The following is a 22,763-nucleotide window of genomic DNA, read 5'->3' as shown; positions in this document are numbered from 1 at the left end:
TTTTTCTTTTTTAAGTGAGTGACTTAGTATTTTTATAATTAATTTACAATTGGAGTTTTAGGGTCAGCTATGGATGATTTCTTTGACCTAAATTTCATCTGAACTTTCTGCCGTAGTGAATGGCTGTTTTTTTGGAAAATGCAGTGCAAAGTTAAAGTTGCAAAAATGTCTTTAGGTACTGATTGTCTTACTTTCTTCGGTTGGGAATAAAGGCATCTGTTTAATATATGCATTTGTTGTATAGATTATATTACAACTTTGCTGAATAAGTTGTCAAGAAGGAATTGAGCACCTTTCCTATAATTTTCTAATAAGATCAGAAATATTTTTTTGTATTTATGAAGTGCTTATCTATCAGTCATAGTTCTCGTCTATTTCTTGTTAGATTTGTTGAATGTGCTTTTTTTTTAACAGCAAAAATACAACTATATTTTTCATTTACTTTCTGCTCAGAATATTTTCTGCTCAATAAGTACCCATGACTTTTTTTGTGTTCTTCTGACAACTTTCCTTTTATCTCAAAGAAGTAAAAGAAATGTTGTGATAGGTCTGGATTACACCGGAACCCTTGTATTTTGTAAATAGGCATTTATACTTGTATTTTACTTAAATAAAGCGTGTTTCTGTTTTCTTTTGCTGTTTATGTGCATACCTCGTGCCTGAACTACATGCCTTTTACAGATGCATAGCTCCACTGGAGGTGGATTTTGTGACTGTGGGGATACAGAGGCATGGAAGGCTGGACCAGTGTGTACTAAACACGAGCCTGGAGCATCAGGTTCTCCAAAAGAAGTAAGGATGTTACTTAAAGAATAAATATTGACTTAAAAAAAAAAAATGCCGATTCCCTTGTATGAAAGTAAATATTTTGTATAATCCATGTGGAATGTCCAGGTAAGTCAAGTCAGGGTTTCCTCCGTGAAGATCTTAATTGGGGTAAAATGTATTGATTGGACGTCTGTTGTCTCCAAGCAGAAAGCAAAAACAAAAGTCCAGCTCTGTCTGCCTTTCTTGTCTTTTTTTTGTCTTTGATTCTGAACCTAAATGGCAGTGTCTCACTCCTCTTTGCTACTTGTATTATTCAGTTCCTATTTACAAATAGTTTCCTAGTGTACAGTATGTTTTTAGATGCAGTATATATTATGGGTTTCACCCGTGTCTCACAAAAAAACCCCACTGACCTAGTTATACATGGGCATAAGAGGTATATAATGTTCTTTGTAGAGCTGCTCCCTTTCTCAACACAGGAATGGGCTGCTAATAATTTTTTTAGTATTTTTCAATTACTTTTCTTAGTATTTCCTATTCCAGTTTTTTTAGTATTTTCTATTTGTGTTACAGTTGATTACAAAACTGACTATTTTTTTGCAATAACCATCTAAATCAACATATGGAGTGCTAAATATGCTATTTTTGGACACAAATTATGCTGTGTCGAGCCTCTAAACAAAGGTTGCCAATTGTTAAAACTTTGGTTGTACATGATTTTTATTAACTGTATGCACTTAAGAATTGCAGATAGCTTCTGCAGGACAAGAGAGGGAAAAATACAAGTTATTTGTTCCAGCAATTCTACTTACAGCCTGTACATTCTGTGAGCATGAGACTTAAAGATTGGCTGTAGCGTCAGTTACTCAGAAATAGATTTCTAAGCTCTTTCCTTAAGGGATCTGTAAGAAAACTGCGTGACACTGGTGTACCACACTCTAGCGCTATGTGCTTTACGTTATTAAGTCATACCCTGGCAGATTTGTATCATTCAGTATTCACATTTTAAATTGCAAATATTCAAGTCCTATTGATTTTGGTAATCTCACCCCAAATGAACTGAACTTCATAAAAACAAACAGATTTTTGAGTGGAAAGAGAGAAGTTACGTAGAGCCACTTCCATTTCTGTTTGTCTGCTTATATTAACATCTAGGTAGATTCCTGTAATATTCAAGGGTTTGGGAACAGTGTCATTACAAAAAGTTATGGAAACAACGGAATAAACTTTTAAATCTAATTTAACTGTCTCCACTAGCATTCCAAACTCAATGTGTTGTTTCTGTGTTCTTAGACCAATAATAATAATAATTTAAAAAAATTCTGATTCTTGAATTCCAAAACATGGAATAAGATGAATAGGAGCTGATCAAGGCCTCTATTAGTGCTTATCTACAAGCAGAGCAGCTTCAAGCTCTTGCTGTTCTTACCGGTCTATCCTTGTGCTGAACATTGTGGTATGTGAGAATTTTGTCTCAAGCCAACTGACAGGATTGTTGGTATCTTTACACTAGCTGAACAAACATCAGTTGGTTATGAACGCTGCTATAAGTTGCATCATCATTGGAATGGAAGAAAAGCCTGGTAAAAAGAATTACAGAACTAGGAAAATGGAAATCTTTTGTCAGATATTGGTGGCTGGTTTGATAAATGCTAACGTAACAGTACTCCTTATAAACACAAAGCTGTAGTTACTCTGTTCTTAGCTATATTTTATGCCCTGTAACTCTGCATTTGTAGGTTAAGTTCCTACCTGTGTATGAAACCATGTGGTGCTTCCTGCTGTATGCTGGAAAACATCCTGGGCCCTTCTGGGGACTAGGACTTAGTGTGTAGTAAGTTAGAAGCAGTGGTGTTGTGAGATGCGAACTCCAGTAAGGGGCTGATGCAACTCTGCGCAGTGTCATTTTCTCACCTCGTTATTCTAAATCTGTTCATGCTGACATCAGATCCCAGGGGAACTTAGTGGATTTCAAAGTGAGATAGCAAGGAGGAGGAGCTTTGTACAATCGGTACAGGATTATGCTAGTAATAAGGCATTCTACCAACTCTTTTTTAAAATTTCTTTTCACAGAATTCTGAATGTCAGTTAAATGAAGAAGTTATGGAGCACTCTAGGAGGGTGTTTCCCTCTGTAATAAAATACATCGTAGATATGCTTATATGGGAAGAAGAGAAGGAGCTGCCCCCGGAGCTCACAATTAGGTAGGGAACATTCCTAACTTTCTCTCTGTGATGTTAAACTTCTGTAACTGTTTTACCTATTGACATTACTGCAGACGTGATAACTTATCAGTGTCAAAATCTCTGCAAATAGCTCTATAGAATCTTTGACCTACAATTATACTGAGAAAAACTGCTGAAAAAAAATAGTGTGTTATGGTACTGTAATAAAAATAGAAAAAGACCTTTCTTTGTCAACTTAAGTCAAATGGGATCATAAAATGGCAGAGAGAGGGAATAAAAATAGAATATTCAAGAAACTTAAAGATCTCTTCTGTACTTTGTATGTGGTTTCTGTGGCTTATTCTGGTATAGATGGTGTGGTTTGGATGTTTTTTTGACATGAAAAATGCTTAATTTTGTTATGTAACTTGTATTTGATATTTGTCTGAAGCTTTCAAGTAAGCTGTTGTTTATGTTGGATAGGGCATTATTTACATTTTAGTTTTGATGTGTATGTTGAAATGTTGGCTTTTTCCCAGTAGGGAGAAAGTAGACAGTTACTACTGCGTCCTTTTCAATGATGAACATCATTCTTATGATCATGTCATCTATAGCCTGCAAAGGGCACTTGGCTGTGAACTTGGTGAAGCCCAGTTGCATACTACTGCTATAGATAAAGAGGTTAGTGCATTCTGGATGTGGAAAAAAGTCACTGTTAATCATTAAAAAGGGCTACTGTGATCTTCTGATCGTTGAATCTTAGTTTGTGGAGTGCTGGAGGTTGAAGAGGGAGAAAGGCTTCTTGCAGAGTAATGGTTAATTAGCCTTTGTTTAAGAATGTCATGCTTCAAGGAAGTTTCAAAATTATTGGGTTTTTTCTTTGTGACAGAACTCAGTTTGTTGAGATGAAGAGTTGATTTGTCTGCAGTTTCTCTTGTGATGATGTATTTTGTTTACTTTTACTCATTTCTCAGAATAGATATGTATTTCAGACAAAAATATTTAAAACATTATTAACAACAGTAATATGTTTATTCAGTTATATTTAACGAGAATTAGTCTATATTTTGCAAGCATTAGTCTGAACCAGAACAAACACCTCTTTTGAAAATGGTAAGGCTTCAAATTAAGCAAATAAAATCAGAGACTCCATGAGGGAGCATCAGTGAACCTGACAATTTTACTTCTTTTTCTCAAACCACAGTTCCAACCAATGTCTCAAAACAATGATTGGAGATCTTAATGTAATTTTTTTTTCTGTGTGTGGGGAGAAAAGCAGTGGAGGGAAGAATGTTGAGTGTGTGACTTACCTTAAATGCAGCTGTAATTTTTTTTGTTTCACCTCACAAAAATATAAAACCCAGGTATTTATGCACAAACAGATGAGCTTCCTCATGAAATTCTCCTGTTGAAAACTTGTTTTGGAAGTCTTGGTATCCTTTGAGTGAAATTTGAGGACTAAGCTAATGCTATTCTTGGCTTCGTTGACAGAATTATCAATCCTACACTTTTAATACATCCCACTATTTCACGTACAAGAGTAAGAAATAATAGGAATGGTTGTATGAAAGCAATCCAGGATGAGTGTATTTTCAAGCTAGGAAAAAAGTTCATCTGGTTTCTACTTACGGCTTTCTGTAGAAATTTGTTCTGTTTTACTCTGCACATGAATTTTCATTATCTACCAACACTGATGTACAGAAACTTTACTTTAAGCTATGCCATTTTAGTTTAAATCAAATAGTTTTTTCCTAAGGATAATTACATTGATTTTGATTTGCTTCTAGATGTCTCAAAGCACCATAAGTGATGTTGGTCCCAGTGTACACAAGTAATAAAATACAGCCTCAGCCAAGCTTTTGTTACACTTGGGTATTACTTCAGATTGTTCTCATTCAACATTTCTTTCAACAGGGTCGGAGAGCTGTTAAGGCAGGACATTATGCCTCTTGTCAGGAAGCAAAGGAAGAAATCAAGGTAACATCCTAAAATGTTTTTCTTAAGGGAAAAAAAACACAACAAAATAAATCAACCTCATTGTTGATACTGAAGATGTGTGTTGTAGAGTAAGTTAGTGCTTATGTTCTTGTATAGCCTTTGAACTTCTTGACGTGGAATTTATCCCACCACGTTTGCTCTGAGTAGATGTCTTCAGAGAAGAAACATCTTGAGAATTTATTTTTCATTAGGTTTGCTATTAACGTATGCTTGGGAGAGGTAATAGGTGGTGAAGACCAGTATGAAAATTCATGTTATCTTTATTCTATATCTACTAATACTCACCTGACTCCTAGAGGCATTCTGAAAATGTTTCACAACGACCACTTCATGTGGAAGTTCTGCACGCTGACGTCATGGCTCATCAGAAGTTTGCCCTGCGCCTTGGTTCTTGGCTCAACAAACTCATGAGCTATTCAAGTAAGTGTAACTAACTTTGTTACAGTAATGCCTGTCAGAATTCTAGTGAGTAATTCTCTCAAGAAAATGTCTTCAGCACTGTTATATATGATACCTCCTTATTAAAATACAGTTATGTTTCTCCTAATTAGTAAATAAATCATATATGAATATGTGTGCTGATATTCATTGGTATGATTATGAGTAGCAGTACTTCTTTGTTCTTCCTTGCTAAAGTAAATGCTTTCCCCTGCTTGTGCTTCTGTTCTTCTAGAAGTTTTTATCCTCAGTTTCAGCATTATGTGCTTTATTTCAGTGATACGTGTTTGCTTAAAAGCTGCAATGCCAAGTACTGGTGGAAAGCTGCAGTGAAAGCTGCATCAGTGATAGTGTACATCTGCTTGAATTAATTCCTGTTTTAGGTTTGATATCTGTTAATTAAACAGGATCAGAAAAGCAAAAAGCAAATGGTCTTAACTGAAAAATGTGTCCAGGAGTAGGAAGTCTGCTTTAAGCTTTCATATACTGTTCTAGTGCATGATGACATTTCTGCTTTTAAAGAATAAAATGTGTTGCTTCTTGCCTGAATCTTGCAAGATCTTTATATAAGTTGGGCTTTGGTGAAACACAGGTATGACAAACTAAAGCCATTTTCAAATCTGTTTTATGATGAATTTTAAAATATCCTTCTGCTTCAGTGGATTGATTGAATAAACTGAGTAAAATTAGTAGGAGAAAATAAGTAAGGATAGAGTATGGGAGTGTGTCCACTGGGAAAGACGGTTAAGAACTGATTGATAATTAAATGCCTTTGGCTTTTTTCCTTTTATTTTTTCCATAATTTTCATCTTACTGGTTCATGGTGTTTAATTATCAAAGTATTCTTGTACAAATTACTAGTTTTATTTCCCTATAGGTGACTTCCGCAAGATCTTTTGTCAAATATGTCTTAAAGAAGAAGCTGGATCTGAAAAGCCGTGCTTCATAAGCCAGTTGATGCTTTGGGATGCAAAACTTCATAAAGGTTTGTGTTGTTGTGTTCTTCTGAACTGAAGAACAAAATTATTTTTTATATATTTAACAAATATTTTAAAGTAATTGTTAGGCATGTTTTCATTGTTTGTACATTACACTTATTTTGATAGTCTTTATTTTTAGTGCTGAGATTATTGATATTTACCGCCTTAATTTTTCCTGCTTTGTGTTTTCAAGAAGTGAAAACATGAGTGACTTGATCCCTGTTGTGTTTTAAATACATATCATAAAGTGTCAAAAGTAAAAGAAATGATGTGAATAATGATATCAAGGCTTGTAATTATCGTTAAGTATGATTTTTTTTTAAATCTGTTCTTTTTCACAAGAAGCTGTATCTTATTAAAATAAAGTGATGTGAATTATTGGTTTTTCACAGGAGCAAGGAAGGTTCTTCATGAGCTTATCTTCAGTAGTTTTTTCATGGAAATGGACTACAAAAAGCATTTTGCTGTGGAATTTGTAAAGGTAAATATTTGCTTCTCGTGCTATTACTGTTTAGTAGGTTTCTAAAATCTCCCCTAAACCTAAAAATTGTTTCAATTAAAAAAAAAAAAATTCTGATCAAGCAGAGTTTTAACAACTTTCTCAGTCTTTGTAGAGTGTATGAATCCCTTTGTCTTTACTTTCTTACTTAGGATCGTGTAGGTATCTATGCATGTTATTAATATAGTACTGTTAGTATTTTCTGTGTAATTTGGAACAGCTGTTGAAGTGCAACTGAAACTGATTGGTCTGCTTTAAAAAAAACAACATGCAATAGTTGTCTCTACAACATAAGGCTGTTTTATTCAGAGCTTTTAATTTTGATAAGGATGACTGACACTTCGACTTTCCCTGAAAGTAAAGAGAATAAATGAAGGCTCGTTTATTGTACACCTTTCTAAACAGCTATTGAGCAACTGTCAAAGCTTGTTTACTGAAGAAGGAGGAAGACTTGGTTTGTATTGATTCTTTTTATGTGGAGAAGTTTGGTTGTAGAAGACAAAAATGTTGTTGGTGCTTTGGGACAGCAGTTTGTGCTCATCTTCAGTACTGGGGCACATGTTAAGTACATTGAGAACATTGTGGCATTTCTGTTTGAGCTACTTCTGTTAGGAAGAAGGGCGTCTGAAATGTAATTCTTGCTATTAAATGAAACGTTTAATTCAAGCTTGTTTTATTTAATTTCCAAATATTTTTTTTCCCCAGTATTACAAGACATTGCAGAAAGAATACATCAGTGATGATCATGACAGAGTTCTCTCTGTGACAGCACTCTCAGTTCAGATATTCACTGTACCTACTCTGGTATGTACAGCCTGTCTACGCTAGGAATGTAAAACGAATGTGAAAGTTGCTAGCAGTACTGCAGTACTTCTCTACTTGACTGTCTATGTATTGCTGAGTTTTGCCTTTTAAAATCAATATGCAAGTACAGGCATTGAGTATCATGCATATTTATTACAGAAGATAATGGCATTGTAAGTAAGCGGATGTTTTATTCATGTTAAAAATGATGTCAAAAACTGGTTAAAGGCATTTTTGTGTGAGTGAAATATTAAGTTCTGTGGGGGAACTAGTACACTTGTATTTTATTATTGTTTTTTTCCTTAACCTTTTTTTTTTTTATGTTAGTACTCCAGGCCTTTTGTGTGATCCTCCTGGATCCCTTGGATAATGTCTGTTACATTGATGCTGTCAGAAAAAAACAAACATGCCAAATTGTTTTCATACATAGAAAATATTATCAGAGCATTAGCAGCTTTTATATATACTTAAATAATTTGTAGTTAAGATACATTGGAAGGAAAAATTTTGACAGTTCTCTCAAACAGAAATAGGGGAAATAAAGGGTTTTAATTTTTTTTTTCAGGCTCGCCATCTTATTGAAGAACAAAATGTAATCACTACCATTACAGAGACACTCCTGGAAGTCCTTCCAGAGTATCTAGACAAAAATGACAAGTTCAACTTCCAAGGTTACAGCCAGGATAAACTGAATAGGGTATATGCAGTAATATATGACCTCAGGTAAGTATGAAGTTGACAAGCTTAAGCAGTCATAAACATTTGGAAGTAGGATGAGGTCTTGGGTTACTGTAATGAATTAAGTAGGGTAAAAGCAAAATAACTGGATATCTTGGAATTCAACGTCTGTTAACTTCAAATAGAGTTGCACCAATCACCTCTAATGTTTGGTGAAAATCTAAAGAGTTTGAGATCGGTTGAGCAATGTAATGTGATGATGATGTTGAGCATTTTAATACAATGGATACTTTGAATACAAGCATGAGCAGAAGAGAATTCTGAGCAAAAGAAGATAATGTTTTCTTTGGGGACAGGTATATTTTAATCAGCAAGCCTACAGTATGGACAAACCGTCTGAGGGAGCGCTTTTTAGAAGGATTTGTTTCTTTCCTAAGGATTTTAACTTGCATGCAGGTATGATACATTCACATAATTTCTTTCTATTACGCTTATATAAAGACAATACAGTGCTTTTGTTTGATATAAATGTACAATTAAAGTAAATACTTCTGTTTTGGATGGGTGATGAAGTAGTGCTTAATTACAGAAGTACTATTCAGCTATTCTAGCTACAACCAAACCACCTTTTTTTTTTTTTAACATTCACTTACAAGATTTTCTGTTGCTTCAAGCCCATGACCATTGATTTAGCTTGTGTAATTTGTGGCATCTCTTTTTCAGGGAATGGAAGAGATAAAAAGACAGATTGGTCAGCACATTGAGGTGGACCCTGACTGGGAAGCAGCCATTGCTATACAGATGCAGCTAAAGAACATACTGTTGATGTTCCAAGAGTGGTGTGCCTGTGACGTAAGGAAACTTGTTGTTTGGAGTTGATATATGCATGGCATCTGTGAATATTTCTGAGTACTTTTTAAATGGTAACTTTTTAGAAAAGCTTACTGTTGTGTAATACAGATCCCCACAAAAAGAAAAGAATTAAGTTGTGGTACCATGTGAAGAGGGGGATCCCAGAATATTATCATCTAGCTGACAGAATTGCATGAAATATCTGACAAATTGTGAAGAAGTATTTCTCAGCATTCATTGTGATCTATCAGGTTTTAAAAGTTGAAGCATATGGTGTTTGTTTTTAATTGCAAAAGTGAATTGCAAAAACTTCATACTAATTGCGTGTAATTAGCCTGTAGGTGGTCTTATTTGATTCTGGAGTTTATCCCTCTGCTGGGGGGAGGAAATTGCTTAAAAAAAGAAAGTTCTTTTGAGATGGATTTCTTTTTTTTTTTTTTTAACTAGAGAAAGCAAGAGTTACAACAAATGAAAACATGATGTAATTTGGGGCGCAAACTTTGCAAACCTATAAAACAGCACAGCTTAAGTAAGTCCATTGATTTCAGAGCGTCTGATGGAGTGGCTCTTGGAATACTCTTAGCTGGCTTCAGCTGGTGCTTCTTTGCTCCAGTCCAATGTTTTTTGCTGTTAAGTGACAGTAGTAATTATGGTGTGAATTTTGAGCAACTATTTGCAATGCTCAAAGGAACAGATGAGGAATTTTTGTGTGTATGTATCAATTTAAAATGCAAATCTCAACATTTGTTTGAAATTCCAGGAGGAGCTGTTGCTGAGGGCCTACAAAGAATGTCATAAAGCTGTGATGAGGTGCAGCACAAACGGCCGCTCACGGGAAAAGACAGTGTTTCACTTATGTGGCCATACTTTGGAGAGTAGACCTTACAGAGTGTCTTCAGATCCTGTCAGCATACATTTACCGCTTTCCAGGACTCTGGCAGGTAGGTGTTTTAGTTTGCTACTTATTTAAATTAGGTTTCTCATCCAGCCCTTTCTTTATTTTAGAAAACATTTAGATAAAATGCTTCACAGGTGAGTTGCTTTGTGACATTCTCATGAGGTGACCCCAGATACTCCACTAATGGCACTTTTTTTCTTAAAGGAGCATTTGTTGTATTGGAGGACATTTTTAAAGCAGGAGGGAGAGAAGAAAGCATAAAGGCAAGAAGGAAATGTTCCGTGTTTTAATAAACAGAGATCTTCAGTTCTGTCTGAACTGCTTGAATTTCTGTCATTCTGTTCCTTTTTCTACCTTTTATACCAAAATGAATGTTCGTTATTTCTATGTGTCAGATTTATTTTCCAGACACTTATATTTTAGGACTGTTAAAAGGTTCCTCCTATAAGACACGTTTGCAGCATGCCAGGACAGATTTCTAGTCAGAATTCATGGGGACTGCAGTGGTGGGTGATCGTTGCGTTCTCTAAAATACAAGTGAAATCATATGCTGTTATTAAGCTGTAGATATTTTATCACATCATTTGCTACCAAGATAACCATCTGTTTGAAATTCTGTTATTAGTGACAGTATGTGATTTAAATGTGATATTAAAACTTGCTGATGATATTTATCATCTCTTTTTAAATGGTTTTAATAAATTCTTTAAATGAATAGATTTATTCGTAAAATAATGGATTGTAAAACTGGTTAAAACTGTTGTGACAATGTAACAGATCTTCAGCCTTAAAGAGAAAAAAGTGCCAATTTTTTTTCTAAATGAGCCTCAATTGTTTCTTGTAATTCTGAATTGTAGATGATTTCAATAATATTTTGAAGTGGTTGAAAGAGAAACTTGGCTGATTCAAATTTATATTGTTTTTTTTTTCCTGTTTGTTGTGTAGGTCTTCATGTACAATTAAGCAAGACTGGAACCATCTCAAGATTGCATGAGTTTGTTTCTCCTGTAAGATTTTTGTTTTTCAAACACTTCATATGATTTATACTTGGGAAGGGAGAAGGCATGTGTGTTATTGAAGTTACAGAATTTCAGGCTATTTTGCTACTTTGGACATGTCTCTGTTCATTAAGACTTCCTATAAAATCACTGACAAACACAACGTTTTTTTTTTAATTCTAGGAAGAATTTCAAGTGGAACTGCTAGTTGAATATCCTTTGCGATGTCTTGTTTTGGTTGCTCAGGTTGCTGCAGAGATGTGGAGAAGGAATGGTCTCTCCTTGATAAGTCAGGTACACGCCTTATGTTAAACAGTGGTGATCCTAATGATCGTGATCTTAATGGTGTATGCAAGTGTTTTTCAGTAGCATTCTTGATGGTAGTTTTATCCAGGGCAGAAATAGGGTATGGATGTTACTTCTACAGAAATTCCCATCTAGAATTCTTTTTATTTTGTGAATTTAGATGACTGTGTTTTACCCACTGTTCATTCTGAAAGAGACATAGAACCTGCCTTTAATAAAGATGCTTTACAATTTGAAAAAGTCTCAGACATTGACTGATGCAGATTTGATAATGCATTACTTCATTATATCTCTGCTTAAATTTTGTTTTCATATTTCTCAGGTATTCTATTATCAAGATGTTAAGTGCAGAGAAGAGATGTATGATAAAGACATCATCATGCTCCAGGTATAATGTCTGAATCGTTACTTGCTTGACTCATAACATTCTAATGGATTTGATTTCTGTCTTAAATATGCATCATTTCAAAATATTTTCTTGGTAAAAGGGTATTTTTTATAATGCAAAATTGTAATATCTGATATTCATACTATTATTTATAGATTGGCGCATCTCTTATGGATCCGAATCATTTCCTGTTGCTCTTACTCCAGAGATACGAGCTTGCTGATGCTTTCAAAAAGATCAAGCTCACCAAAGATCAGGTAAGTGTCAAGTATTTTTGCTAATAAATTTCATTACTTTGAATGTAATGACACAATAGAAAAACTAGCTACTGTTGCTCACTGTAATTTTTTTTTTTTTAACTACACTAAGAGTCAGTCAACAGAGAATCTAGTGGTTAGATAAAACACACAGTCAGAGTATGGTTTAGGTTAGAAGGGACCTCTGGAGGTCATCTGGTCCAACACCTGTCCTCAAGCAGGACTACTTAGAGTGGGTTGCCCAGGACCATGTCCTGGTGGCTTTTGAAAATCTCCAAGGAGGGAGAATATCTTGGTCACTGACATGATTAAATGCTTCGTGATATTCAGAAGGAAGTTATTTTGGGTTCCCAGAAGAGACCTCCATAATTTGAAATGAGAAGGCAGATTTTGCTCTCTCTGGCACACATAGTTCAAAGTGCTTTCCAATAAACTAGGCAGTTCAGTGAATAGCAATACTGGCAAGGCATAAGATTGAATGAACAGGTCAGAACAGTGACCATCCTATCTAGTATGCACCTTCTCTTTGTATGTTTCTTCAGCTTTTTGTTACTTTGTGTTCTGAATACAGAAGGTAGAATGATTGCTTGTGCAAACTGATTTCCTTCTTACTAATTTCATTTGAGAGGTTGTCTAGTAAAATACGGGAGAATTACTTATCTACAGTGTGTAGTGTCTGTCCTTCTATCCTTGATGAAACTTATTGTGCCACTTCTTGAGTCGTGAAACTTTTATGTAGCTCTTCATTTGGGACAAATTTGTGTGTTATTTTTTTTTCCTGAATGTAAAACTTGCACTTCAGTTGCAGAATAGATGCACTGTAAGTGCAGGCATTTTGTCCAAATCATTATAATGGAGAGAGATCTTTTCACAGTACAGTGCATCAGTGATGTAGTGCATCTGAGGTCTGAGCTCAATCTCATTTGATGGATTTTCAATTAAAAAAACCTCATTTCTCTCATTCTTGTAGGATTTGATCAAACAATGTAATGTACTAATAGAAGAAATGTTACAGATTATCATCTATGTTGTGGGTAAGTTGTTTTTTTTTTCTCTCTGGTTTTATGATAGTGATGAATAACTACAGTTGGAAAGAACAGGCTTGGTTTACTTTTTTTTTTTAATATAGATTATTTGGGAAGGATAGTGGAAAATGCTTTCTTTTTTTATGTAGATGGTTCAGTGATTTGAGCATTTGTCAACTGAAAGCAGTAGTTTTAAATAATAAAAAAGCTGATAAGTTTACTTCATAACTAGCTACAAGGTATATCATAGGAAGAAACTCAGGCTGTTTTGTTACCAAGCTAGGCCAAAAAAATCTTGTCATCTTCTTTCACACTTGGTATAGTATAAGTTTATGTTCCTCAGATACTATGAAATCTCAGCAATAGAGATTGCTGATTGCTGATTGCTTCCTTGCAAAAGTCAAATTGCTTTGTAACTGTCATATTTGCCGTTGTCTTCCTTTTGATCAAATCTGTTAGGAGAAAGATACGTGCCTGGTGTGAGTAATGTGACAAAGGAGGATGTTATCATGAGAGAAATCATCCATCTACTTTGTATTGAGCCAATGGCTCACAGTGCAATTACCAAATCCTTGCCTGAAAATGTGAGTCCTTGTTTGTTACTTCTTTTAACTTAATGAAACTTCTCTATTTTTATGTCATTCTCCTGTTGATCTTTGGTAACTTTGTATGAAACTACTCTATTTCTTAATATAAAAGTCCAAGTTAGTCTGAGAAATGAAATACAACATTGCAAATGATGTTCTGTACCTTACTGATATGAAGGTAAGCATAATGAATTCAAGAGTGATCTAACCTGAAAAGGTTTTGGGGTGTGTTTGGGGGGGGGGGTATAATTCATTTAGAAGAAGTAGTGGATTTTTTCTTTGTTTTAACTGTATTTAGGCACACTTCATTTCTAGAACAGAAATTTTGAAGTTATTTTTTGGCCTGTGGAACCATGCAGTTGGATTCTGTTCTGTCCATTTGGCTATCAATAAATGTGATTCTGTACTTCTGATCACTTTAACTGGTGCACTGAAAAGTCAGATCTGTCTGAAAGCATACATCTCCCTAATATTTTATCTAAAAGTTGAAAATTCACTCAGAGAGGCGTGGATTAGATTTTGGAGCTTGTGCAAGTTTTCAGGGCCAAAGGTCAACGTAAAATAAATGAACAAAAAACTATTTGCAAATGTAATACCTGGAACCAGTAACAGGTGATCCGTGCTCACTATTTTTAGTGAGTAACATTTGTTTTTCCCCTCTGTTGAGCTGAGGAAAGTCACTGCTCTTTTTTAGGAATCAAATCAAATTTTATATAATAGGTGAAAGTATTTAACTGTCTTCAGCAATCTTTGGCAGCTTGTTAGTTAGGAATATCTGCTTTCTGAGTAACAATGGGCAAAATCTATTAATTATAGAATTGCTCTGAATTTTTATGTCTGTATTTGTTACACATATAATATTGAAGTGATTTGAATCATGATATACTTATGCCAATTTTTTTTTTTTAACCAGGAGAACAATGAAACTGGCTTGGAGAATGTAATTGATAAAGTAGCAACATTTAAGTAAGTTCCTAACAATGCTTTTTTTTATAACTAGCTTGAAAATGAAATTCTATATCTTTGTCTTATATGGGTTAAACAAGCTGCACTACACTCTATTTAGCTAATATTTTACTGTCTTCAACTACATACATTTTCATATTTGCTGAGGAAAGAAAAGTGTATTGAATATCTGAAGTTGCTGTTTCTTTCCTTCAGACAGTTTGAGGGGCCTTTCAAGTTAAGTGATGTTAAGCAGGAAAATGTTCAAAAGCTGATTTAATTTCGGAAATAGTTGGGAACCAGAACGACTTCTCATATCTTTGATCACCCAATCATTGATTCAAATGTTATTTATTTACTAATTTTCTGTAGCTTTCAGATGAGGGATACTTTTTGGAAAATACAGATGCAGAAAAAAAGTTGCATCAGTTGAGGAAAAACTCGTTCAAATGTCTGCTATATTTTTGTCACGGAAATGTCTTTTTATTTTAATTGGTTTAGGGTTCCTTATTTTCGGTTTCACGTGGCTTGCTTATAGTTGCCATTGATTAAATTCCTAGGAAAACCTAGGGATTTTGCTGTGGGAATTGTATGGAAGGTTCAAAAAATGCTGCTTTGGCTCATACAAGATGGGAAGTAGCTCTTTGTATTGCCTGTTTTGTACCTTGGTTAAAGAAGTAATGGATTTTATACAAGAACATTCAACGTCTAAAATCGTAAGCCATACAGTTAAAACGAATTTACCTGCCTTCGTAGTGTGGTGTAGATTATGGAGGCATAAGTATTTTAGTACTAGGTTGGATTTAGGGTAGTCAACAATCTTGAAAGTTAAAGACTTTAAAACTGTACCCAGTCTGTTCTTTATAAGTTAACAAAGTAACCATTTCTATTTCCTTTCTTAATAGCTTTTGCTTGGAAAAACAAATCCTGTGTCTGTTTTATTTACTTCCAAAGATATGTTGAACTTAAGTTACTAATAATCTCTGTCATGAAATATTTCTTTTTAAGGAAACCAGGTGTATCTGGACATGGAGTTTATGAACTGAAAGATGAATGCTTGAAAGAATTCAATATGTTCTTTTATCATTATACAAAGACCCAGCATAGCAAGGTAGGCTAATGTAAGATTCATTCTCAAAGGTAAAAACTGTACATGCTTATCAGCGGCTGAAGGATCTTGCTGAATCAAAGGAGCTAACGGAGTTTAAAGTAGCTGATTCTGTAAAGAATGTATGCGGATCTTTAGTACTGAACTGGTAAAGCAGCTTACGCTGTTGTCACAAATTGTTGCAGTGTGGCTTGTGTTAGTATTTTTCCTGTGGTGACTTATGTATTAACTCTGTTAACTGTTAAAGCTAAGAACAGAATGTACCGAGAGTTATCTTTGAACTGGAAGAAAGCAAACATTGCTTTTTAAAATCTTACTGAGGAAAAAACGTATGTTTCTCAAATTTCTTACAAGAAAATGAAATGCAAAATTAAGAATCAGTAAGCAGATTTCATACAAGGTTCAAGTTACATGACCAAGTATTGACTAGATATATCTTGCCACATGCCTTTTCTGTAGGCTGAACATACACAGAAGAAAAGAAGGAAACAAGAAAACAGAGATGAAGGTAAAAATTTAGAACTAATGTCTCAACAAATGGGATAATACAGTGGTACATGTAGTTGTGTGTAAAATGAGCTTTAATAGATGGCTTGTGACTTGCAATGGGTAGCTGAGTTCACATTAAATGTGTTGTTACATTAGTAATCGTAATTGATTAATGCTTGCCATTTTTTTCTTTTTGTAATTAAGGAATTTTGGAAATTTTAGTTGAACTTGCATGTAGACAAATCAATGTGGCGTCATACTTAACTGTTCAGTTTATCAATGGGTCTTTTATGGTGAAGTAAAGAGAAGTCAGAAGTTATTTTTGTGAGTGATTTCTCTAACAGAGACTTGAGATGCAGTAGTGCTGGCTAGAGAAGTACAGTGCAGGAACCAGTGCTTGTTATCTATTCTATAAGTAGCTAATCTTACATTTTGTAAATAAAAACTTCTTAAAAGTCTGTAGAATTATCCAACAACAAAGCTACATATTTCTGTTCTAACACAAGCATTATTTTTCCTTTTGAATTTACTTCTACCCATTCAAGTCATGAGCGCTAATTGAGTAGATTTGAGGAAGGCATTGTAAACTATTAAGTAAACAATTTAATGAAAAAACTATTTCCTCCTTTTGTTAGATGCAACAGGTAATTATTTTTGCCCTTCCCATGTTACTGTTCCAGTGAATTCCATAATCTTGGTAACATATCCTATTACTTAACTGACAACTAGTTTAAAAAGAAAATTGTATTAGATGGAAAACAGTACTAAATATTGAAGAGTTGCATTTATAGATACAACTAAACAGTTATGATGGATTGCTTGTTTAGCTTAGTTTGCATGTGTTTTATGTAAGAATTTCTTTAAAGTACTTAGTTTATCTAAAGGCAAAAGCAGATTTAAACACTTGCATTTGAGCATGTTTTTATTAATTGTACGTCTGGTTGTTTTTTGGCTGTGAATGTTGAGATGCCAGTATGTGTATGAATACATTTGCATATCTCTATTTCCTAGCATTGCCGCCGCCACCTCCTCCAGACTTCTGTCCTGCGTTCAGTAATGTGGTGAGGATTCTGAACTGTGATGTTATGATGCACATACTGCGAACCATCCTTCAGAGAGCAGTAGAACTGGAAACACACTTGTGGACTGAAGCTATGATTCAAATGGTATGGTTAGCTTTGGTCTTCTTCCCTCCATGGTTCCTATGCTGTCTCGTAACAGCTTCTGATAAGGTCAAAATGTGTAAATATAAACTTTGAATGATAAGAAATGACTTCATGGTCTCCAGACCTATTTTTATAAATCATAAATGAAGAAAATATCTCTACCATAAAATAGAAACGTAGAAGAAAAATGTCATTTGCAAATGTTCTGTTGTGCTTCCCCACCTTCATAGCCTCCTCACTGTGTTTCAGTATGCAGTACTCCTTACCTTGTCCTTGTCATGAAATAACCAACCTTTTGATCACATTAAAGACATTAGGGTTATGTCATCTGCAGAAACTGCAGAATGCAAAGATAGAAATATCTCTTGGACGTGAGTCACAAAATAGTTTTGTGAGCATTTATGCATTTTATTTTACCACAGTTGATACTTTAAAAAAAATTGCTGACTCTGTTGAGATGCTTTTCTGTATTTATAAGTTCAGGGCCTGAATTTATAGACTTACTGGCGTATTTTTGTCAATTAGAGCAGATATATATATATGTACTCTGTGTGTGTGTGTGTATATATATTTTTTTACAAATGGCCTTGCCTGCTAAGGTTTGGATTTGGGAAATAATAAAATACTAATGGTTTCTGTATGTAAGTAGAATTATGTGGTTCATATTTTACTAATGTAAACTGTGCAAGAGATACGCAGGAAACTTAATTAAATTGTACGTCACTATTTGTCCTTTCATGTACAATTTTTGCACCTTTTCTTATTTCTGTGTTTTATCATAGGTAAAATAAGCATATAATAGAGTGCTGTATTAAACATTATTTGATATACTAGATTTCCAGAACTCCAGTGACGAATAAGAAATACCATTTTTATCTTTTCAGGTGCTTCATCTCCTTTCTTTAGGATTATTAGAAGAGAAGCAGCAGTTACAGAAGTCTCCAGAAGAAGAAGTAACATTTGATTTTTATCACAAAGCAACAAGTAAGTTTAATTTTCTTGGAAAGAGTAGAGCAAATCAGTGTAACTTGATTTTATGAGAACAAGAACAACATCAGAAAAATCCAAACCTGATTTATGCATTTCTATGAGGGATGTAAAAGTAATCACTGTTTCATAATAAAACAATACTAACAAATAATTTACAAAAATCTTCCTCTTCTTCTTAATGTTTTTGTCTTCTAAAAATGTGAAATAATACTGAATGAAAAATGTTGCAAACGAAATCTAATTGAAGACAGTGTTCCCATTTCTAAAGTATGTTGGTTTTTTTTTTTTTAAGGCCAAAAAACTTCTTAGGAACAACACAACTCTGCAGAAGAATATTAATAGAACTCTATTTTAATGGCAAAATTAGCTCATGCACAATGAACTTTTAGCAAGCTGGTTTAAAATTCAAGGGATCCATTCATTCTCTTTGTAGCTGAAGGGAGCTCTGTTTCTGTTTTTGTCTCTAATTCTCTCCCCTTAGAAGTAGAACTACTTATCTACAATTGGGAAAGATTATACTACATTTAGATAAATGAGTATACTTAAGACAGAACTATAGCTATACAGATTGTGTTTTCATAAATATATGCTATGTAATTAGCAATATTTTAAGGCATATCCATGGCTGTAAGTACATTGGCTTTTTCTCCACTCTGAATGCGTTTACTTTTTGTTAAAGGAATGGGAAGCTCAGCCCTGAATGCTGTAAATGTATTAATGCTTCTGGAAAAATTAAAAAGGGTTCCTCAATTGGAGGCACAGAAGGACACAGTCATTTGGATACTGCAGGTACACAATGGGGAGATAAGTATGATTAGATTGTGGTAATTTGGAAAAAGCTGTCCTGAAGGATGTTATGGTTGTTTATATATATATGTGTGTGTGTATACATACATATGTGTGTATATATATAATATATATAATAAAAATATATAAAATAAAATTATATACATAAATATAAAAATCCACTAAGATAGTTTTTGCAGTTACAGTAATTTCTTTAGAAGCTGAGAAACATTGGAACGTTTCTTTCCCATATATGTATTTTATACATAAATTTTGTTCCTTGTGTTTCTGTTGCAAAATACATAGGTCAGTCTGAAAATAATGTTTCCTGTTTATTTTCATGGAAACTACATCAGATGCAAAGAGTGTAGTAGCACTGCTTGATAGAACAAATTCTCAACCGTCACTACCAATGGCTGTGCATTTTTACTGGTAATAAGCAAGAGCCTTCATGCTGCCCTTGTAAAAATCTACACCAGCACAGGTGACCCTCTGTCACCACTGCTGAAATGCACCATCCACCACCTCACTGTACTCACATCCACTGTTTTACCATTATAAATGTTTATCAAGCATCAATGAATAGGTGCAATTTTTTCTGCATGGAGGAATTAAATTACAATATTTGCTTCATATGCACTTCCATGTCAGGTGCCATTTTGTCAGGCTGCCCCTCTGCTTTCATGTGTTGCACAGCAATAAATATAACTGGATATTGACAGGAAGATTAAGCCTCTACTGCCATACCATCAACATCCACCTCTGATGTTGTGGGCCTGTGTTATAAAAGAGGAGGCATTACTTTTGGAGCAGCCCTCTTTATTTGTAAAGGTTTATGAATTGGGAGTGCATTTCAGCGGACTGCTTGTATCAAGACTTCAGTCAGACTGATATAATGGCTGCGTTGTACTTTTCCATATATCTCATTGTTTTTTCCCAGCCAAAGAGATAGGAAAAACCTGTAGAGCTGTGATGCCTTGACCAATGGGGAAAAATTGGGTGCGACTTCTGCCTAGCAGTTCTGCTATCAAGTTTTGGGCCTTTGGTTTAGGTGGCAAACAGAATTCAAGTGCTCCCAGAAAGAAGTAGAAAAGAGGACAAGAATCCATAGTGAGGTTCCAAAGCTATCCTTAGGTACTGAAATTTGACTACCTGGTGTATGCTGTAATGGCAAGTTTGAAAGGTTTTTGAAGAAGTTATTCTTGTAAAATTCTAGGGGCAAAGGTAAAAAACAGACTTAACATATGATTTGCTTTTTTAATAATAGGTAAATTTCGAGTATTTACAAGTATCAAAATTTGAAGTTTCTTAGAATAGACAGCTGGAGGAAGTAAAAGTGTAAATTTTAGTCTTGATTTTAACTAATCAGATGTAACCTGCAAAACTTTCTCTTCCACGTGGTGGTATCAGTGACTACAGACTATCCACGGGTTATTCAATCTCTCCTTGAAGTAAGCTAGCATCTGATCTACAGATGTCATTCAGATGAAAGAGCTTTAGCTCTTTAGAAATATTAGTGCTGGAGAAGGACTGGAAGACTTGGAATAATTCTACTTTCCTTTATACTCAATAGTATTTTTCAACTGCTGGGCTGTTTTTGTAATAGAGTAGGGCAGTTGATTTCATCCATTTGAAAATCTGAAAACAATGCAACTAAATATGAAGAAGTTTGATCTTATATTGTTAGAACAGCCAATTTGCATTTCGTTTTTAACATGTAACTCTCTCTTTGTAGATGTTTGACACGGTGAAAAGAATGAGAGAAAAATCTAGTTTGACAGCAGTAGTGGCTCCATCAGGCTCAGAAACTGCAAAAGGTGATGAGGTAATAATAATACTAATGAAGTTCAATAGAAACTGTAATGTTTTTAATTGTATTCTGAAGGAGGTGCATGTATTTCTTATGCAAAAATAGTCATTTCAGGTATTAACTTCTAATTGCCTACAAATGATATTTAGATTTCAATTCTTGTATTTATTAAAAAGAAATATGCTAAGCATGTCTCACTGATTTAGCAGCGGCTATGTGTTTTTTGTTGTGCTTGTAGTTTAGTTAAGTGAGACTATTCAGGGAAAGTAAAAGGAGAAGGGAATTTGCTTGTGTCTGTTTTTTGCTTTTATCTTTGTTATTTGATCACCTTTTATTTGTGATAGTGTCTTCTCTGTCCAACTTAAGTGATTGCTCTCTCTCTGTGCATCAGTGTCTACCCACTTCGCTCAGAGTAACTCCTGAATCCAGTGATGAAGTGACACAGTAGAGTGGAGTTATTAAAGATTACTGCAGTCCTAAAGGTTCTTTTAACAACAGACAGCCGAATGGGAGAATCTAATTACTCTTAGGTAGTGTGCAATGGCAGGCCAGTTTAATCTGACATGTTCTGTTTGGCAGTAACTTGCTGCTGAGCAACTCCATGGGCAGGCATTGTATGCGTAACTCTAAACATAGCATATGCTGTGTTTCTTCTTTGAGAAAGGTGTAATGTGATAGCTAGTAAGGGAAGAGAACAAAATACAAGTCATAAGAAACCAGTTGATTAGTTCAACTACTTAGAAAGTAATTTTTTGCCTGATTTTCGAAAAGTCATGGCATCCTGAATGAAGACTATGTGTATGGCATATTTGAGTGTAAAGTTGTTGAATAAGAATTTAATTTCACGTATCTTATTTGTCTGTATTCTTGAATTCTACATTTTCAAGTTATATAAATCCTTTCCTTTATAGTTCTTGAGAACATGATAGATGAGGAAATACTGGAAGAGGAATAGTTGTCCAGCCTACAATAAGGATGTATAGAATTCTGCCACAAAACTAAAGGAACAGTCTGTTGACAGTGTCTTTCACAGTTCACGACAATTATCTTAAATTTCATAAAGGGATATATAGAATTCACAGTAGGGATGACACTTAAAAGTTTCACTTATGGTGGGAATAACAACACTAGAGGCTTTTGGTGTTTGCTGAAGTTTCCTAAGAGTAGGCAGTGTTGGCACTTAAATAAAATGGCCAGGTATTGATCCTGTTTTTCTGGTAGAGGTAGTACAAGTGACATCTTGCATACCTGTATTTGTTTTTTTTCAGTGATTGTAGTCAACATTTTGATGATAGCAATTAACTTAAAAAAAAAAAATCATTGAAGAGATGTCAGTTAAGGAATTTGATGCCAATACATATATGCATATAATTGTGAAATGAATCTACTCATCTTACATTCTCTGTTGCTTGTGATTTCTTTTACTCTAAGACACAGAGCACTCAGGATAAAGAGAAAGCTGAGCGAAAGAGAAAGGCAGAAGCAGCGAGGCTGCATCGTCAGAAGATAATGGCTCAGATGTCTGCTTTGCAGAGGAATTTCATTGAAACCCACAAACTCCTTTATGAAAACACATTGGAGGCACAGGGGAAAGAAGATGCTATTATGGAAGAAGAAAGGTAAGAAAAAGCAGACGTAGAGTTCTGGTGGGGAAATGTTCATTACCTAAATTGGATTCTGCCGTGAAAAAGTCCTGAGAGTAGAGTTATCAAATTAGTTTCTCAAACTTCCCACCTACAATGCTTGTTAATTCTGTTTAATAATTATACATAAACTAGGTTGCTTGTTGATGCCTGAACAGTGGATTTGCTTTACAGATGAGCATAAA

The 22,763-nt window shown here is 34.5% G+C and overlaps 1 protein-coding gene across 2 annotated transcripts in view; it reads left to right on the top strand.

The window, feature by feature from the left end:
- The window catches only part of UBR1 (ubiquitin protein ligase E3 component n-recognin 1), a 58,497-nt gene that overhangs the window by 12,946 nt on the left and 22,788 nt on the right, over positions 1 to 22,763 (top strand). The window contains exons 4-29 of one of the 2 annotated variants that reach the window (XM_015287099.4): positions 682 to 792; positions 2,842 to 2,972; positions 3,476 to 3,614; positions 4,848 to 4,910; positions 5,228 to 5,351; positions 6,247 to 6,354; positions 6,742 to 6,830; positions 7,554 to 7,652; positions 8,218 to 8,375; positions 8,687 to 8,786; positions 9,054 to 9,182; positions 9,943 to 10,123; positions 11,026 to 11,087; positions 11,262 to 11,372; positions 11,707 to 11,772; positions 11,928 to 12,029; positions 13,000 to 13,063; positions 13,514 to 13,638; positions 14,555 to 14,607; positions 15,595 to 15,697; positions 16,154 to 16,202; positions 17,195 to 17,349; positions 18,234 to 18,333; positions 19,019 to 19,128; positions 20,861 to 20,950; positions 22,367 to 22,554. In XM_015287099.4, the coding sequence (XP_015142585.1) occupies positions 682 to 792; positions 2,842 to 2,972; positions 3,476 to 3,614; positions 4,848 to 4,910; positions 5,228 to 5,351; positions 6,247 to 6,354; positions 6,742 to 6,830; positions 7,554 to 7,652; positions 8,218 to 8,375; positions 8,687 to 8,786; positions 9,054 to 9,182; positions 9,943 to 10,123; positions 11,026 to 11,087; positions 11,262 to 11,372; positions 11,707 to 11,772; positions 11,928 to 12,029; positions 13,000 to 13,063; positions 13,514 to 13,638; positions 14,555 to 14,607; positions 15,595 to 15,697; positions 16,154 to 16,202; positions 17,195 to 17,349; positions 18,234 to 18,333; positions 19,019 to 19,128; positions 20,861 to 20,950; positions 22,367 to 22,554 (2,810 nt within the window). Of the gene's footprint in view, positions 1 to 681; positions 793 to 2,841; positions 2,973 to 3,472; positions 3,615 to 4,847; positions 4,911 to 5,227; positions 5,352 to 6,246; positions 6,355 to 6,741; positions 6,831 to 7,553; positions 7,653 to 8,217; positions 8,376 to 8,686; positions 8,787 to 9,053; positions 9,183 to 9,942; positions 10,124 to 11,025; positions 11,088 to 11,261; positions 11,373 to 11,706; positions 11,773 to 11,927; positions 12,030 to 12,999; positions 13,064 to 13,513; positions 13,639 to 14,554; positions 14,608 to 15,594; positions 15,698 to 16,153; positions 16,203 to 17,194; positions 17,350 to 18,233; positions 18,334 to 19,018; positions 19,129 to 20,860; positions 20,951 to 22,366; positions 22,555 to 22,763 lie in introns of both variants that reach the window. The other variant, XM_015287098.4, reaches the window with a different exon arrangement.

The sequence above is a fragment of the Gallus gallus genome, chromosome 5, assembly GCF_016699485.2.
Source record: "Gallus gallus isolate bGalGal1 chromosome 5, bGalGal1.mat.broiler.GRCg7b, whole genome shotgun sequence".
Classification (NCBI taxonomy): domain Eukaryota; kingdom Metazoa; phylum Chordata; class Aves; order Galliformes; family Phasianidae; genus Gallus; species Gallus gallus.
This window is presented reverse-complemented; position numbering and strand designations above follow the sequence as displayed.